Below are 19,481 nucleotides of genomic sequence, written 5' to 3'. Positions count from 1 at the left end.
GCAGGGGTTAGACAGCCAGAACGCATGGAGTGGCAAGAATTAAAAGAAGCAGCATGAGCAAAAGCACAGCAACGAGACACACGGAATAAGGCTGGAGCTCAGAGTGAACATTAGGAGGTGAAGAAAGAAAGATGGACAGAGGCCATGTCATAGAGTGTCTTGTGTACTGTTCCAAGGAATTTGGTTACTACACTATTGTCTCTACTTTCCCAACTCTTAACCATCCTCAATCCATTTAATATACATTTATGACCCTCACCCCAAAGGTTATAGGTAAGGGGATGATATGATAAGATTTACATTTTAGGAAAAACACTATGGTGCCAGAGTAGAAAGCTGGAAGGCTGAGAACAGAAGCTGGATAATTAAGCAGGAGAATATTACAAATAATCCAATGGAGAGATACTGAGAAACAGAGAGGGATAGTAGCAATAGCAAAGGAGAGAAGGGAATAGATAGGAAATATATTTACAAGGTGAATACACAGAATTTAATGATCTTTTGGATGGCCAGCAGGACCAAGTTTCATAAAAACAAAGGTGTCAAGGATGAATTGCAATTTCTTAGCTTGGGTGAGTGGGCTGTTTCTTCTAATTTAAAATATCTATAAATTCTGATCCATGGCATTACCTCAGGCAAAGATACTCTGGACAAAGTAAGGGTTATGTGTATCTGGCACCCTGTTTAACATGCTGTTTTTTAGAACCACATTTGCTGCATCAATGCAAATTTATATATGAAGCCCTATCATGTGTTCTACTACCACCATTATTCTTCTAAACTTTTCCCAAAAAGAGGATGAATTAAAAATGGACAGAGGTGCCCAGGTGGCTCAGGTGGTTAAGTGTCCGACTCTTGATTTCTGCTCAGGTCATGATCTCGTGGTTTGTAAGTTTGAGTCCAGCATTGGGTGTGCGCAGAGCCTGCTTGGATCCTCTGTCTCTTCTCTCTCTGTGCCCCTCCCCCCACCTCAAAGTAAATAAATAAAATTTTTAAAAATGGACAAACAACATTTAAATAAATATATCACCTCATATTTGAATAGTTCATCTATTAAGCCAAAGAACAGCTGAAGACAGGAAATGAGGAGTCATAGCTGTCTGGTAAATCCTTAAGAATAGTAAGGGAACAGACTCTCCTAATCCCCACTAATTCATAAAGATTGGAAGAAAGTATTTGAAGTAGGTCATCTCTTGCTCTTGCCAGACATCTCATCAGTAGATATACACACTTGAAAACACATTTTATACCATTAAAATGCCATTATAATAATGATTTTTACATATTTAATAGAAACTTGTCTTTACCTGAAATATAACTTTAAACATACTTTTCTTGCTTTTTGGCAGTGAAAACACTGGTCGACCACGTAAATCCATCCCTGAAGTACCTCATTAATCACAGTGCACTTGCTCTTGGCAAGAACCTTAATGTGCTACAAACACTGTTATTAAAGTAAGATTTGGGGATTCCCAGGCTGGCAGGGAATTAGTTACACTGCTTTAGAAATTATTTTCATATAATTTCCTTTATTATTAATGGTCTTGTTAGACTCACAGCTCAAAGTAACTTTTACTCATTTAATGTGTAAAGTCAGCTCTCTAAATAAACAGTAAGAAGCAATTGCCAAAGATGGCTTGTCCCTCAGGGTGGGCTATAGTTGTGTAGAATCCTCCCAGAAGATGATGCTATCCATTCCCTCTCCCTGCTAATGTGGATCTAGCACCCCTACCTAATTGCTCAAGCATTACAGTTTCAGAGTCTAGAAATGTATAAAGCAAGACTTCCTATTAGCACATGGTATTGGCAAACACATAATTTATTTCATATCTACCACTAAAGGCATTGATTGATAGGTTGATATGAAGTGTGGTGAGTAGAGAATTATCCAAACTTGAGCCTCTTGAAAAATTATTTGTTAAAGATTCTAAATTCTGTAAGGCCATAAAAATCTGTTAAACACCAATATATTGAAAAGACAATGTTGCGTTACAGTAAATCCTCATTCATGTTCAAGGGCAAAACTTAGGATATGTAAAACATGAGCATCAGCCAAAGTTGCCTCTCTATCCAAATATACAGTGCATAATTTACCAAAAGTTAAAACTTACCAATGGCATCGTATTGTAAATTTAAATCTACAAATATTCTGAGCATACGCTTGTAAAAAAAAAATCATTTTCCATACAGTATATACTTTGCTGCCAAATTGAACACGGATCATTATTGCTAAATGTTTTAATAGACCCTGACAGGTTAAAAGAATTTATCTGGCTTGCTAGGTAACATGATTAATTATATATCAACTCAGAAAGGACAAACATGAAAAGTATCATAGTATTTCTCTATGTCTATCATTTAGTACACTGACCACATCTAAACCAATGTGAATCTTACAGTAAAAGTTACACTTTTTGATGTGGTAATGATGCTACACAGTGTTCTCCTTGTGTGCATTGTAACATGGAAAGTTGGCTGGAATATTCTACCTAATGCTACATATTCACATCAATCTGAGACTGTAAAATTTTCCAGACACCAGAGCCCCACGAATTGTAGACTCCACCAATTTCCTGACTCCTACATGGTCAAATTCCAGGTTCACCTATTTACAAAACCAGCCCCTTCTTCCGTGTTATTTCAAAAAATGCTTTTGCTGTTGATGCCAATCCTCCATCCCAGGTGAGAACTATGTTTGGATGACATGCCTCATTTCTAAAAGAAACCTAGATTATGTGTTCAAAGCCTATTTTACTAGGAAATAAGGTACGGATCAGTGAGTGCCTGAAACCTTCTCTACAGGTCTCCTTAGGCTGATGTCTTTATATTTCATTTTAACATAAGAAACGGGGGAAAAAACTAAAAAGAGATGACAAATGAGAAAAAAAGAGAAATAATTAGATAGGGTGTAACGGCATAAAACTACCTTAAAACGTCCAGATAAAGCTAACTCTAACAGGAGACTGAATGAATGGACCTTGTGGGAAAAACAGTAGTAAACTTTAAAGCCATTGAAAGGTTTTAAATGCCTAAGGGAAAAATAAACATTTGCTTCCAATCATTTTCTCATTAAGCATTCATTCTCTGCTAGATGGTGAAGGCGTACACACACACACACATACACGCACACACACACTCACACACGCACTTTGACTCGGAGGCACAAATGCCTACTTAACCCACTGCCTGATCCCTGTCCCAGGTGGCTCATTTGCGCCTCTGCTATCGCACTTTGGTCCGGAGCCCCAGGCTCGGCACTGGCCTCTACCACTGCACGAGAGCATCACCTCGCCCCGCCCAGCTCGCCTTTTCTAGACCTTAGCCATCTCGGTGGCAGAAAGGACTACACGCACTGACAGATTTTCCGTTAGTGGTGGAGATGGTGGCGAGGCGTGTTTCCGGGCGCACCTAAAACCTAGCTGCCCTCCCCACCAAGTGGCAGCTTCCCCAGCTCCGCCCCCAGGACTGAGGACCCAGCCGTCCGTTTCTCCTCTCACTACCCGGTCCTACCCTGGCATCACCTCCTAACCTCTCCAGTACACTCTCACGAGCCCTCACACCGGCGCACATCCTCCCTTCGCCTTTCCCAGCTCCCGGGCGCCCCTCGCGGTTGAAATTTTTGTATCTCGGGACCTAATCGCTCCCAATTATCCGCGCAGCCTAAGTCCCAGGTCTGCCCGGCTCTCGCCTTCGGTGCCTAAAACTGCGGGGCAGCTCATTGGGTGTGTTAGGGGAGACGGCTGAGTCCGTAGAGGTGGAGGAGGTGGGGCTGAGGGAGGTAGAAGGCTCTAGGAGGAAGACCATAAACACGTGCAAAGAAATAAAAGCCACCACGTGTGCGCGCGCGAGTGTGTGAGAGAGTGTGTGTGCACGCGCGCGCGCCTGGCCAGGGCGTGGGCGCGGAGTGCGTCCCACGGGGCCAGGCACATAGACCCCCCGGAGCGGGCGTGGCGGGGGGCGCGCGGGGGCCGCGGGTACTCACACGAACGCGTGGTAGATGAACGCCCAGCCGCGGGGTCTCTCCAGCACGTTGTACAGATAGTTCTGCACCCGCCGGTACTTCACGTTGCGCCGGCAGCTCTGGCTACTGGTGTACGAGAGCGGCTTCCCCAGTAGGCTCATCCGGGCCCCCTGCTTGCCCCGGCGGCTCTCCCTCAGGCCGCCGCCGCTGCCGCCGCCGCCGCCGCCGAGCGCGGCCGCGCGGGTGCCCAGCAGCAGCAGGCCGTCGCCCCTGGCGGCGGCTGAGTTCAGCAGCACCCTGCCCCGGCCCGACTCCACATCCTTCATGCCGCTGCCCAGGCGCCCCCCGCCCGCCGCCGCCGCCGCCGCCGCGCCGCTCTTCACCCAGAGCCCGGCGGCGCCGCCCTCCTCTCCTCCCGCGTGGTGGCGGGGCATGGCATCACCACGGGCACCGCGAGGGGGGCGCCAGCGCCTGTGGCGGGGGCAGTGGCCTCATGCGCGCGGGCGGGTTTCGAGGAGGAAGCCGCGGCCGACGGAGCGCCCGCCGGCCCGCGACCTCCGAGCTAGGGGCGGGGAAGCAAGCAGCCAGCAAACCGCCGGGGCTTTGGGGTGGGGGCGGAGAGGGGTGTGCGAAGGAGGCCCAATTTCTAGCAGTCTTTAGCTTCGAATTCGAAATCAGGACCTGTTTGGGACGTCACTTTGAGAGGGTTTCCCTTGCTTCCTCTTATTACCGCAGCTAGAGCCCCTTCCTTCCCAAGTGCCCCAGGGCCGGACCCGCGGAGTGCGGGACGCTCCCACGCGCGCTCCCAGCGCACACCCAGTCCCAGGCTCCCCCCTTTCCTCTCTCACTAGATTCCCCACGCCCAGACTGCGTCCGCCCCCTCCCCTGGCTCGAAAGCCCCTCTCGGAGGCGCGAGTTTGGTTGAGTTCTCTCAGGGGCTTTGGAGCTGTCCGGAAGGTAAGTCGGCCTCGTGCCCTGAAGAGAAACTGGAGATGCAGGTCTCTGCTGACTCCCGCCGCTAAGATGCCGGGCCAGGTCCTGCTATCCTTTCCGCAAGGGGTGTGTGTGTGTGGAACGGCCCTGACCTGCCCTTCAGGTACCAGCCAGTACCTGAGCGCGTGGGGCGACGCTCCGGGAAGTGGCGCTCGGGTCCCCGCACAGCTGGAGGGTCCCTGCCAGTTCAGTGTGCAGACCGGCAGGACACGACTCCCAAGGCGGAGAGGCGGGCAGCGGGCATCTCCCCGCGGCTCACTCCAGCTTTCGGGCTGTGACTTTACATCCCAGCATCAGGCAGCAAGCCCTCGAGTAACTGGACATCCTTCCCAGCCCGGGGGGTGGAGTGTAGGGAGGGCATAAAAACTACTGAGTGGCTCCTCCGCGGTTAAGGAGTTGCCCCTGGGCTTCGCCTGACAGCGGCGCGAAAGCACGGGAGAGCGAACTGGGTTCCCTTCGTCAAGAAATCTCCATTTAAGTCCGAAAAAAGTCACAAAACTGTTAAGTCTCCGCAGTGGCAGCGGCGGCCCCAGAGTCTGGGAGAAAAATCCTGGAGGGAAGAGAGCCCAGGACACCGGCTTCTTGGGGTCCTTCCCCCACCCCTGTAGGCTGTAACTTACACGGTGAGAGACATGTGGCGACTTAGTGCTGGCTGAGTCTCCCACCACCTCTGACACTCTGGGGACCCAAAGCGTGCGCGCCCTAGGCGAGGAGGGAGGCCACGGTGCCACTGGCTTCGGCCTCTGGCCTTCAGCAACATCGCATTATAAAGCATAAGCAGTTAAACCTCACAGTCAGCGTGGGGAAACTGAAAGGAAGCCAGGCTTGGACCTTCTACCGAAAGAGTGGATTCTCACCCCCCACCCCCACAAAATTACGAAAGAAAACAACCACCACGTTAGACTGAAGAAAGAACTAAGGTTCCACCAGAGCAGATGATCTCAAGGTACTGATTCCGTCTGCCTTTTCCTTCTAGAAGCCTGAAGCCGAGGCAATACTAAAGCAAAAGTCTTATTTCTGCTGTCTCCGCCCCTCGGGGATACAGACTCTCTCAACTCCCTCCTGTACACACACCCACGCCCGCGGCAGCTCCTTTCTGCCTCTGGCAGTAGCTGCATTTCAATGCTTTACTTTTACTTTCTTTTAGTTTGCATTGTTACACTGTTGCTTGCGTGAAGCCCTCTCGCTGGCTCCTGGTCACCCGCTGGACCCTGCTTCCCTCCCTCCTTTTCCCCCAAGCCTCTCTTGGCGGTCACTAGCTCAGAGCTGGAGGAGCTAGATGCAGCTGGCCGCGGTGCCACGTGACTGTGAGGCAACCACCAGTACCCAGAGTCACTGTCTCTTTCCCCTAATACACTTCACACCCACGCACTGTGGAGGTGCGAGAGATTGCTCTGTGCCCTGCTATTCGAGGCACATGCGGAGAGCGCCTTGGAGCAAGCTCTCCAATCCTAGAACAGCACGAGACCCCAGCTGAGGGTGGGGGGAGTTTGCTGTTGCTATATTTAGACTCCCAGCGGAGTTTCTGTGCTTGGACTTTCAGGGCGAAAGATCTAGAGTCAAAATGATTCGTGTGCACGCTTTAAACTTGAAAATCTTGGCTATTCTGCAGGCAAGTAAACAAATACCATTTCTTCTTAACCAAGCGGTTTTCCTTTCTTGCAAACTTTGACCACCACCTCTGAGCAGGTCAGGTGACTTCCATCTCACTTAATGTAGATGGGCCCAGCGTGCAGGCAGGAAGTTTTGGGAAGGCAGAACCGGTACCGACACGGTTCTCTGGAAGAGCACCTGCTGCTTAGTTTCCCAGTGATATTTTCCTGGCGGGGCAGCAGTATCAGTAAAACCATGATGTTAAGTAAATGCCATGAAACTTAAAAAAATCAGATCTGGTAATCAGTAGCTGCTTAGAGGCGGCTTCTTACTGGTTTCGACCTTTGAGATCTTTTAGGGTAACCTCCAGTTAGAGGGCTAGCTTAGGTAAGGAGACCTGCCCAAGCGTTCATAGCATAGGGTTGCTAGGAACTCAGAAATCTCACTTCCCAGTACAGTATCCCATCAAACAGTCCTTATCTCCAACTGAGTACGTATAGAAGAGCACATGGTTTTATTTCAATGTGTCTGTCAACTACCTTTCAGAAAGAGGCATTTAGCTGCACGCCCTACTCATTCAGCCCTTGCATACCTGAGAAGGAAAAGCCAGGTGAGGCTGCATGGCCTCTAATACCAGATTCTCTTTGTGTGTCCCTTGCTTTCTTTACTACCTGCTAACTTACCTCAAAAGGCAGGAATTAATTGTGGGGAAAACAAAGTATTGTCATGAAGCTTTCTCTGTTGTTGTGTTTGAGTACAAATGTTGCTAGGAAACTACCTTTTATTTTCCTGAACTATTAAAATCCAGATATCAGAAGAGAGGATGGAATACATATTGTGCGGAGTAAAAACATTATAGGGTGTATTCTGTGCATAACAATTATATTAGGGCATTATAGAGAGATATAAAAGGCAAAAGACAACCACTTTTTTCCAAAGGCAAATGTTTATTACTAATGTAAAGTGTGAGTTGATTAGCCTTCCCCATTCTTTGAGATAGGTTTGCTTTTAACCATTCATTCTCCACAGATTGTAAGATGACTGCCTGAAATTTGTGACCTTGGAAACTTGTGTTCTCTGAAGTCTACATGGAGATGGTTTCAACTGAAAATAGTTACTAGAAATATTTTATTTCAGTGTGTTTTCTATCCCATTATATTTTTCTTCTGAAGGGTACTCTTAAATAATAGTATTGAAAATGCCATGCAAGAGCCAGGAGATGCCCAGGTTAAGACTTTTCGGGAAGAACAGCTAGATCTGAGCTGGTTTCACAAAATGTCAGTGATCCCATTACTCTCCCCCTTTTCTTTTTCTTTATGGCTTTCCATCTTCCCATTTGCCCCAGCCCTACCCCCTCAACCTATCTTCCCATCAAGTCATGTTCATGGTTCATATAAACTAGTGAGTGATATAAATGCCACTTTTTAGTGAGGTGGATGCACTTTGATCCATGTGAGATTCCTGGGTCAACCAGAACAGTAATAATGGTAAGAAGAATTCTCAAACCTTAGAGCAAAAAGGAAATTTACCGATGAAATGGAAATCCATTGTTTGGCTGCTGTTCAGTGACTTGCTCAAGGCTTAGCTATTTGTCTTATAGTCCTAGAAGTAGAAGTGAAATCTCGTAACTCTTGAATAGAATGCCCTTTAAGCTATACCATCATTTTCCTTAGCTTTTATTTCCCTCCTATCAGATCATAATCAAACCAACAAGCATAGCAACTATAATTGCATTTGTTAGGTATCTTATTATAACCATTGGTTAACATATTTACCTTTTCTTAATATTTTAAGTATATGGGTATTGTGTACCACAGCACCATTTTTAGTCAATCAAGAATTCTTATCTGTAAGAGATATAATGTTAAAAGCTACTCAAAATGTTTCTCCAACAAACAGAAATTAATCAGAGAACCCAGGGTAATATCAGAGATCTTCTGGGCCTAGCCAGAATATATGAAGCTTTTAACACAGTAGGGATCCCAGCTCTTCCCCACACAATGGATGAGGCATGGCCCTTTCAGAAAAGCCTCTGCCCCAGGGATGCAAAAAGGGTGTAGATGGAGTGTATATGGGTATGAAGAGAGGCTGGTAGGGGAGCAGACAAAGAGTAGGAGAGGCTGAAAAAAAAATCCATTTTATTATAACAACTAATAAAAACTTATTTTCCTAGGAATTACTAAAATAATGTGCTAAAAACCATTGTCAAAGAAAACAATAATATTTAGCACGTGTTTTTATGCACTGTGATTTGCAAGAATTATTTGATTTGATTCTGACAATGGCCTCACAAGTAGGCACTGCAATCATACCCAATTTATAGGGGAAGAAACTGAGGTGTGGACAAGTTAATAATTTTTCAAAACAAATACTTGTTGAGCCAGCACTCAAACTTATGGGTATTTAATACAAAACAAAATAAAACCCACTGAAAGGAAAACAAAAACCTAGATTTTTAACTATGAAACTAATACCAAACTTTTGAAATAAGAAGCTTAGCCCACTAATATGTATTAATAATGTTGACAGTTTCTCTTTCCAAAAGAAAAGGATTGGGAAGTTTCTGTTAGTTGTTTTAAAGTAATTTGGGGTTTCACTCTAAACACAGATATAGCCTCAATATTCCTGTTCACTTTTCCTGAAGAAGGAAGGGCTTTCTTTCATAGATACTTTTTTCTACTGAAAATTTTAAAACAGTCCCAAATCTTGTAGTATCAATTTCTTGAGATTGTATTTACATTGTGACTTTTTTCCTAATACTACCTTCATTTTTATTCATAAAACTCTTCGTTGTATTTGGCAGAGTGATACAAGTGCCTAATTTCATTTTTTTTTCTGACACGCTGGTATGGCAGCAATACTTTTTCTTTCTGCCAGCTACTTTAGTTCTTCTTTCTGAAGGTAATTTGAATATAGCTATTCGATCTTTTAAAGATCCATATATTTAGAAACTGTGTTAAGAGACTGATACAGAAGGAAAACGTCTTTGAGCTAGTGTACTGGAAAATTGTGTTATAATTCTGTGCCCCCTAGTGGTACTCACATTTTATCAAAACTTTTTCAAAGAGGAATTAAGAAGGCATCCTTTATGAACTTCCCAAAACTTACTTATTTTTTCAACAAGCAATTATTAATTTCAGGTGCTGTGCTAGCTGGAATGGGTACAGAAATGAAAAACAATCCTGAATCTTATGATGTTCCTGGGCTAGTTGGGGAGAAGGATAAGTGACAAGTTCACAGAGTTTTGCAAAGGATGTTATGGGAAGCTACACAGGGATTCCTGAAGAATGCAATTGCTGAGCCAAGTCTTGAGGAGTAACTGGACTTTTAAGAAGACATGAAGGCAGGGTATTCAGAGAGAGAACATTCGAGAAAATGTGAAGTCTAGAGAGCTGATTGTGCTTTGAGAATGACAAGAAGTTGGGTTCTGCTGGAGCCCAGGGTGCTTTTGCTGGTGTGACTGTAAGGAGGAGGGTAGAGGAGTAAAGCACTAAGTCATATATACACATATATATGGAATATATGTGTATATATATATGTGTGTGTGTGTGTGTGTGTATATATATATATACACACACACACACACACACATATATATATATATATATATATATATATATATATATATTTACTTGGAAGGAAGAAGCATGTTGGATAAACAATATATTTTTGTTTGATTTTATTTATAAGGAAAGGCTGAGGAACTGACCAGATCATCTAAGAGAATCTACCTATATATTTAGTTACAGTTATAGTTATATATCACTATATGTATATATATATATATATATATATATATATATATATATATATATAGTTATATAGTTATGTATATTTAAAAGGCTGATATCTCTTAAATATTCAACACAGTTTTCAAACACTGCTGCTCAGAGCTATAGGGGAACACCTGGAGTCCTTCAGACAGGTCAGTAATTGACAAGAGAGGGGCATCCAAGTTCCTGGAATTTTAACTGGGGATTTGTTATTATGAGGCTTCTGAATAGCATTATATTAAAAAAACTGTTAAAATTATCTTTGAAAACCAATGACTTTAGAGACTAGTCCTGTTTGCTTGGCTACTGACAGTAGTACTTCCTACTTTTTTGAGTCATGGCTACAAATGGTAAGACTCATAGCCCACTTGGGGCAAAAGGAGAAGGCCAGTGAAAGCCAGAGCTCATTGGCTTGAGGTTATGGTCATCTTGAGGTCTGTAGCTCTGTGGCAGGGATGCTCTGGATCATGGAAAGGTTTAGGATCAAAATGGTACAAAGAAACGTTGGGTCTTGTGTAGAAATCTTTAAAGTAAAGAGTTAGTTTGTGTGAGAGGCAGGTATCTTGAAAAACAGAAAGTGGGATTGCAACCAAGTTGCCTTGTTTTTATTTTTGCATCTTATTTTGTATGTGAGACTGAAGCATGTTGAGAAAAAGAGGTACGAAGTTGAAAATTGTTTTAAGAAAGAAGAGACTTTACCATGTGAATAGGAAGATTAAAAATGAGGAAGAAACAGGGGGCAACAAGACCCAGTATTATTTTGGGTGGTGAGAATCAAACATGGAACAATAATTACTAATAAATTGCTTTTAAACTGCTCAGGATTTAGAGTCAGAAAAAACTTCTAGGTTGTGGGATCCTGGTTCTTGGTTGAGTTACTGAATTTCTCTGTCTTCATTTCTTTCATGTTTAAAGTAGGGATAATGAGGGGGTGCCTGGATGGCTCAGTAGGTTAAGCATTTGACTCTTGGTTTTGGCTCAGGTCATGACCTCACAATCCTTGAGATGGAGCCCGGGTTGGGCTCTGCACTGACACTGTGGACTCTGTTTGGGATTCTCTTTCTTCCTCTCTCTCTGCCCCTGCCCCACTCATTCTCTCTCTCTCTCTCTCTCTCTCTCTCTGAAAATAAATAAACATTAAAAAAATAAAGTAGGGATAATAATGTCTGTATCACTGGCTTTTGTGAAGATTAAATGAAATAGTTATGTAAAGGCCTTAGCATAGATCTGACACACAATTAGTGTTCAATAGATACTAACTACTATTACTACTAACCAACATTCATGCATACCAAGATTTACTTTAGGTTCAATTTTTTATTTAGGCTGCGATTTAAAAATAATAGCTGATTAATTTTCTGAAATATTAGCTTCTATAATTTTTAACATTTAACTGAAATTTAGTACTTAAAAATTATAGACATATGAACTTGTGATGTTCAAGGCAACCTCCATAAGACTGTTTCCTGATTTTTCAGCAGAAACTTTGCATGCCAGAAGGGAGTGGCATGATATATTCAAAGTGCTAAAAGAAAAAAGATTCCAACCAAGAGTAGTCTACCATGTAAAATTATCATTCAAAATTAACATTCAAAAAGGAGAGAGAAAAGGCTTTCCTGACAAGCAAAAACTAAAGGAGTTAGTTCATTACCACTAAATAGCCTTACAAGAAATGTTAAAGGAACTCCTTGAAGCTGCAAAGACAGGGTGCTAATTAGTAACAAGAAAACATATGAAAGAATAAGTCTCATTAGAAAGATAAATATATACTAAAGGTAGTGGATTAATCAATTATAAGGCTACTATAAAGGTTAAAAGGCAAAAATAGTAAAAGTAACTATGATTACAAGAATTAGTTAAGGGATACACAAGATAAAAAGATGTAAAATGTGGAGTGCCTGGGTGGCTCAGTCGGTTAAGCATCTGAGTCTTGATTTTAGCTCAGGTCATGATCTTACAGCTCGTGAGTACGAGCCCCGCAATTTGTGAGTTTGAACCCCACATTGGGCTCTGCGCTGACAACATGGAGCTTGTTTAGGATTCTCTGTCTCCTCTCTCTCTCTCCCCCTCCCCCACTTATTCCCACCCCCCACTTTCTCTCTCAAAAATAAATAAACTTTTAAAAAATGTGAAATGTGACATCAAAAACATAAAACATGAGGGATGGAAAATAAAAATATTAAGCTTTAGAATGGGATCAAACTTAAATAGTTATCAACTTAAAGTAGGTTATTATAAGTTTTATATGTAAGACTTATGGTAACCACAAAGTGAAAACCTATAGTAAACACACAAAAGATAAACAGAAAGGAATATAAGTGTACTAGTAAAGAAAGTCATCAAACCACAAAACAAGAGCACCAAATAAGAATAGAGAAGAACTACAAAAACAGCCAGTAAACAATTAACAAAATGGCAATAAATACATTTAAATGTAAATGGACTAAATTCTCCAATTCAAAGATACAAAATGGCTGAATGGGATAAAATAACCAGACCCATCTATTTGTTGCCTACAACTGACTCACTTTAGATGTAAGGGAACATGGGGTGCCTGGGTGGCACAGTCGGTTAAGCGTCCGACTTCAGCCAGGTCACGATCTCGCGGTCCTTGAGTTCGAGCCCCGTGTCAGGCTCTGGGCTGATGGCTCAGAGCCTGGAGCCTGTTTCTGATTCTGTGTCTCCCTCTCTCTCTGCCCCTCCCCCGTTCATGCTCTGTCTCTCTCTGTCCCAAAAAAAATAAATTAAAAAAAAAAAAAAAAAAAAAGATGTAAGGGAACATAAGTCCCTTTAAGTGAAGGGACAGAAAAGGATATTCCATGCAAAAAGAAACCACAAGAAAGCTGGAGTAGTTATATCAGACACAATAGACTTTAAAACAAAGACCACAATGAGACACAAATATGGGCATTACAAAATGATAAAGGGGTCAGTCATTCCAACAAGACATAATTTTATAAATATTTATGCATCTAACATAAGAACACTTAAATATATAAAGGAAACATTAACAGTCCCAAAGGGAGAAATATACAGCAATACAATAATAGCAGGGTATTTTAATAATTTACATATATTAATGGATAGATCATCCAGACAGAAAATCAATACAAAAACATTGGCTCTAAACAACAGATAGACTTAATAGATACAGAACATTCCATTCAAAAGCAACAGAATAAACATTCTTCTCAAGTTAACATTCAACATTTTCCAGGATATATCATATGTTAGGCCACAAAACAAGTCTTAATAAATTTGAGAGAACTGAAATAATATCAAGCATCTTTTCCAACCACAATGGTATGAAAGTATAAATCACTGACACAAAGAAAACTGGAAAATTTGCAAATATGTAGAGATTAAACAACGTGCTACTGAATAAACAATCAAAGAAGAAATAAAAGAAATATAAAAATACCTTGAGACAAATGAAAATGGAAATGTATCAAAATTTATGGGATGCAGCAAAAGCAGTTCTAACAGGGAAGTTCATAGTGATAAATACCTACCTCAAGAACAAGAAAAGTCTCAAACAACCTAACTTCACACCTCAAAGAACTAGAAAAAGAACAAACAAAGCCCAAAGTTGGTAGAAGGAAGGAAATAACAAAGAACAAGGTAGAAATAATCAAGTAGAGACTAAACAGACAATAGAGAAGATAATGAAACTAAGAGCCAGTTCTTTGAAAAGATGAAGTTGACAAGCCTTTAGCTAGACTCACCAACAAAAAAAGAGAGAGGACTCAAATAAATACAATCAGAAATGAAAGAGGAGATGTTACAACTGCCACCACAGAAATACAAAGGATCGTAATAGACTACTATGAATAATTATATGCCAACAAATTGGACAACCTAAAAAAAATGAATAAATTCCTAGAAACATACAATCTATAAAGACTGAATCATGATGAAAAAGAAAATCTGAACAGACTCAGTACTACTACAGCGATTGAATCAATAATCAAAAACTTCCCCAATAAACAAAAGTCCAGGACCAGATTCCTTCACTGGTAAATTCTAGTCAACATTCAAAGAAGAATTAATACCAATTCTTCTCACACTCTTCCAAAAAATACAAGAGAAGGGAACTCTACTAAACTCATTTTACAAGTCCAGCATTACCCTGATACCAAAACTAGACAAGGATGCCACAAGAAAAAATAGGCTTTGTTAATATACCCAATGAACAAAGATGAAAAAAATTCTCAAAAAACTATTAGCAAGCCAAATTCAGCAATATGTTAAAAGGATCATATACCACAATCAAGTGTTATTTATTCCAGGGATGCAAAGATGGTTCAACATCTGCAAATCAACCAATGTGATATACAGTAAAACCTTGGACTGCAAGTAACTTACTTGTTCTGTGAGTGTTCTGCAATACAAGCAAACATTTCTAATAAATTTTAACTGATAGACAAATGATGTCTTGCAATATGAGTAGCACATGATGCCAAATGTCACATGATCACAACTGAACCAAGGAGTCTTTTCTCTCTTGCTCACTGCGGGAGTGTGGGTGATTGTCTCCCATGCTCTGATGCTCAGTCTCAGGCCGTGGTCCTTGGCAGAAATCAGTGACTTTTCAGTACCTTGGAAGGTGACCACAGCTGGCACTAGTGTATTTTTTTTGTCACTTCAAAGCAATTATGGACAGTCTTTTGCTTTTCCATGCAAGAGTAAACTTAAGAATGCTTTGCTTCACTCTAGGTCAGACTGCTTGCAGATATAGACCCTTTCCTCTGCTGCCTTATTGCTAGTTACATTAAATGCAGTATATGACAAGACTTTTTTTAATACTGCACTGTAGTCAACATCTGTGTGAGCCTATACAATGGTCCCCATGCAGGAAAAGATTCCAATGAGCCAATAGATAGCAGTGATTCCATTAGTGATAGTGGAAGTCATCTTACACAATAACCTTCCTCTCTCTTGTCTCCCTCACACCAGCCACGAAGGTTTTCAAAGATAAGTGCAGGTTAATTTGTTTATTTTTCTTTATATTTTGTATTTTATTATTGTGTCTTATATTAGGAATTATAATCATTTTTATATGAATATTTTTGTGTTGTGGAATGAATCATCTGAGTTTCCATTATTTCTTATGGGGAAATTCACTTAGATATAAAAGTGCTTTGGATTACAAGCATGTTTCTGGAATGAATTATGCTCACAAACCAAGTTTACTGTACCACATTAACAAAATGAAGGCCAAAAGGACAAAAATCATATGGTCAACTCAATAGATGCAGAACAATCATTTGACAAAATTCAACATCCATTTATGATAAAAACTCTCAAAAAAGTGGGTATAGAGGAAATGTTCCTCAACATAATAAAGGCCATATATGATGAACCCACAGTTTACATCCTACTGAACCTTGAAAAGGTGAAAGTCTTTCCTATAACATCAGGAACAAGACAAGGATGTCCACTCTCACCACTTTTATTCAACATAGCATTGATGTGGCAACAAAAATAAATAAAAAGCATCCAGATTGAAAAGTAAAACTTTACTTATTTGCAATAAGAAAAACTCTATTTGCAGATGACATGATATTAGAGAAAACCCCAAAGACTCCATTAGTTCTGTTAGAACTAATAAAATTCAGTTAAGTTGCAGGATACAAAATCAATATGCAAAAATATGTTGTTTTTTATACACCAATAAACTATCAGAAAGAATAAAGAAAAAAATCCCATTTATAATTAAAAAGAATAAAATACCTAAAAATAAATTTAACCAAGGAGACAAAAGACCTGTATATTGAAAATGACAAAGACATTAATCAAAGAAATTGAGGAAGACACAAATAAACAGAAAAATATTCTATGCTCATGGATTGGAAAATCAACATTGTTAAAATGCCCATACTACCTTAAACAATCTATAGGTCCAATGCAATCCCTATCAAAATTCCAATGATATTTTGCAAAGAAATAGAATAAATAATCCTAAAATTTGTATGGAACCACAGAAAACTATAAATAGCCAAAGCAATTGTGAGAAAGAACAACAAAGCTGGAGCATCACACTCCTTGATCTCAAAATATTTTACAAAGGTATAGTAATTAAAACAGTGTAGTTTTTCCATAAAAACAGACACACAGATCAATGGAACAGAATACAGGAAAGAATACAAGAAAGAAACCCACACATGTATGGCCAATTACTTTATGACAAAGAAGCCAAGAATACACAATGAGGAAAGGACAGTCATTTCAATAAATGATGTTGGGAAAACTGGACAGCAACATGCAAAAGAATGAAAACTACTTCATTAAAAAAAAATGAAAGTCAACTACCACCTTACACCATCCACAAAACTTAACTCAAAATGGATTAAAATTTTTTATGTAAAATTTCAAACCATGAAACTCCTAGAAAAAAATAGGTGGTACTCTTCTTGATATAGGTGTTGATGATGATTTTTTTAATCTGACACCAAAAGCAAAAACAACAAAATAAATAAGTGGGATGACATCATACTAAAAAGCTTCTGCACAGCTAGTATATATATATGGAATATATGGATATTTTTCAGCCATAAAAAATAAAATTTGTCATTTGTGACAATATGGATGAAATTGAGTCATGTGTGATGAAATGGATGAACTTAATGAGCATTATGCTAATTTAAATATGTCAGACACGTTTGTTCTATTATCTGAGGTCAAATTTTTAAAAAAATAAATATGAACTTGTAAACAAAATATGGCTTTTATGGGTAAACCTTGAAATAACCCAGAAGTAAAATTTTAAGAAATGTTGCAGATGATCGCTTTCAGGTGAACTATTTGTGAAACAAATGAAAGCAACCATACCTGGTAATATACCAGGCCATGCATTCATTTGTTGTTTAATAATACTTTATTACAAGTTACTAGATACAATTAAACAAAAGAAACCTTAACATATATATCTTCAGATATTATTATACTTCTAACAGCAATATTCAAGCACTAATGAGTTTTTAATTTTTGACTCTAAAATATATGTGATATTTTAGATGTTTGGTGATAGGTGTTGAATTCATCACCCTAGAGTACCTGTGAATTTATCATTCTAAAGTTCTTCTGGATGTCAGAGGTTTGAGAATTTGGTGAAAGCCTTAGAAAAAGTCTGAAAAGCATATGCATAATTTTACATACAACTTCTAGGGTTCACAGACACTCTGAAACAATTTATAAAACCTGAAGTTTATGAATCACAGATTGTGAGTCCTTGGACTGAATTCTTAAAGGAATGAATTTTACAAGGATTCTCTGGGATGTATTAGACATATTGGAATATTTGGAGTAACAGAAACTTCCTTGATCTCCCTGAAATAGCCCATGCTATTTCTTAAAATGAAGTTAGGAATACCCTGATGACATTTATCAAGACAGGAAGGCCTATGGTTACCATAAAGCCCTTGAATCAGCAAAAATGAGATGCACAGACACCCTCAACAGAGTTATCCTACCCAAAATGCCAAGGTTGAGAAATCCTGCTTTAGACATACTTTTAAAGCCAGTCTTTGAAGATATTGAGGTGGGGAGTTTTGCTGTCATTCATTGTATACCATTTGCTTCTATATTTAGAATTTTAGGTTTTAGTCTATGCCTGGAGAAATGGTGCTAGTTATTCTTAAGAAAAATATTTTCCATTTAAAATAAAATCTTTCAATGTATACAATACCAGGGAATGTCAAGAAAGTATGGCTATCTCGGCAGTATTCTAGAAGGTTAAAGCAATATCAGAATTATTTATATCTAAAAATTGACATCTTCCTGTCTGTACCATAGGACCAACATGAAAGAGGTAGTAAAAGAGTCAGGGAACAAATAAATGGCCAGTTTGAGGGCTCTTTGTGACATTCTCTCTTGACTGCATTAGAATATAGATCCTTTAAATAACAATATAGGTTGATTCATTATCTAATTTATACAAGAGCTCCAAACACAAATTTCTTACCTCATTTAGGATACTGAGATGCTTGTATGTCTCTATTATTTTATAGAAACATAAATTACAAGCAAATGTAATTTCAAAGATAAATAAACAAACAACAAACAAAAGGAAAGATTTATCAGGGAGTTTGGTGACATGATATGTTCTTTGTTTTCTGAGAGAGGTTACAAGAAACTGAATTTTTATATCATCACCTTTCCAGAAGGAAAACACTATGTGGTGTTGTCGGGGGCCACAGACTCTGTGTAGAACATATTCTTGAGGGGTTGTCATGGATTCAAATGCAAGGTAAACTGAAACAACATAAATTGACAACAGCAGGTGATAAAAAATGTTAGTTAAAGAAACACAAGAATTTTGATATTATCCTCAGACATGCGCATTATATGTAATTCAGATAGTTATTGACTTTTCACTGATCAATATTAGAAAGCAGATATTTTTACATACACACACACACACACACACACACACACACACACACACCACACCACCACCACCACCACCACCACCCTGAAGTTAAAAAGAAACACATTATTGGTATTCTGTTTCTGGCGTTGTGGATCCAGCCTCCCTTACAAGCCAAAAACTAATGAAAATGAGAATTCTGAGTTCCTACCGTAAGAAATATTTGCCAAATTCAAGTGAACTTGAAATTCAATTTTCACAGGCTGTTGGTGTTGAAGACATATACTGGCAGGAGGCAAAACTACTCAAGGTAAGAAGTTTAATAGGTGATTCTCCCAGCATAGAATCTCGATGGGCTAAATCTCCAATGAAAGGGCTAACTGGAAGAAAATAGAAAAATTAACTGTCTTAAAACTTGACAATGGGTTTGGGGGAAAAGAGGCTTTCCCAATAATTTTAACAAATCAGTACAAGAGCATTTGCAAACTAAAGTCGTATCATCTAGGTAGTTCAAAAAGGCTACTAGTAATTCATTAGTTCAAAGATGTTTTAGGTTTTAGTTTCCTCAGGAACTTGGAAGAAACAAAAATGCTATCCACTATCAAGTGAGGTTTCAAGGGAATACTACAAATGACATTCCAAAGAATGAGAGCTCACTGTCAAAATCACAAGGAACAGTGATACACAAGGAAACAGTACAATGTGAATGGCCACCAGAGTAAAAAAAAAAAACAAGTGAAACAACTAGCAAAACTTTTAGATATTGGATCCATCAGACAGATAATAAAATGGC

General features: G+C 39.9%; 1 protein-coding gene across 3 annotated transcripts in view; it reads right to left on the bottom strand.

Moving 5' to 3' along the window:
- The window catches only part of KCNQ5 (potassium voltage-gated channel subfamily Q member 5), a 514,433-nt gene extending 508,499 nt beyond the window's left edge, over nt 1-5,934 (bottom strand). For 2 of the 3 annotated variants that reach the window (XM_060615937.3, XM_060615939.3), the window contains exon 1: nt 3,983-5,933. In XM_060615937.3, the coding sequence (XP_060471920.2) occupies nt 3,983-4,395 (413 nt within the window). In that variant the 5' untranslated portion in view covers nt 4,396-5,933. Of the gene's footprint in view, nt 1-3,982 lie in introns of all 3 variants that reach the window. The other variant, XM_060615936.3, reaches the window with a different exon arrangement.
- Between the last annotated feature and the right edge of the window lie 13,547 nt (nt 5,935-19,481).

Source organism: Panthera onca, chromosome B2, assembly GCF_046562875.1.
Source record: "Panthera onca isolate mPanOnc1 chromosome B2, mPanOnc1 haplotype 2, whole genome shotgun sequence".
NCBI classification, from domain to species: domain Eukaryota; kingdom Metazoa; phylum Chordata; class Mammalia; order Carnivora; family Felidae; genus Panthera; species Panthera onca.
This window is presented reverse-complemented; position numbering and strand designations above follow the sequence as displayed.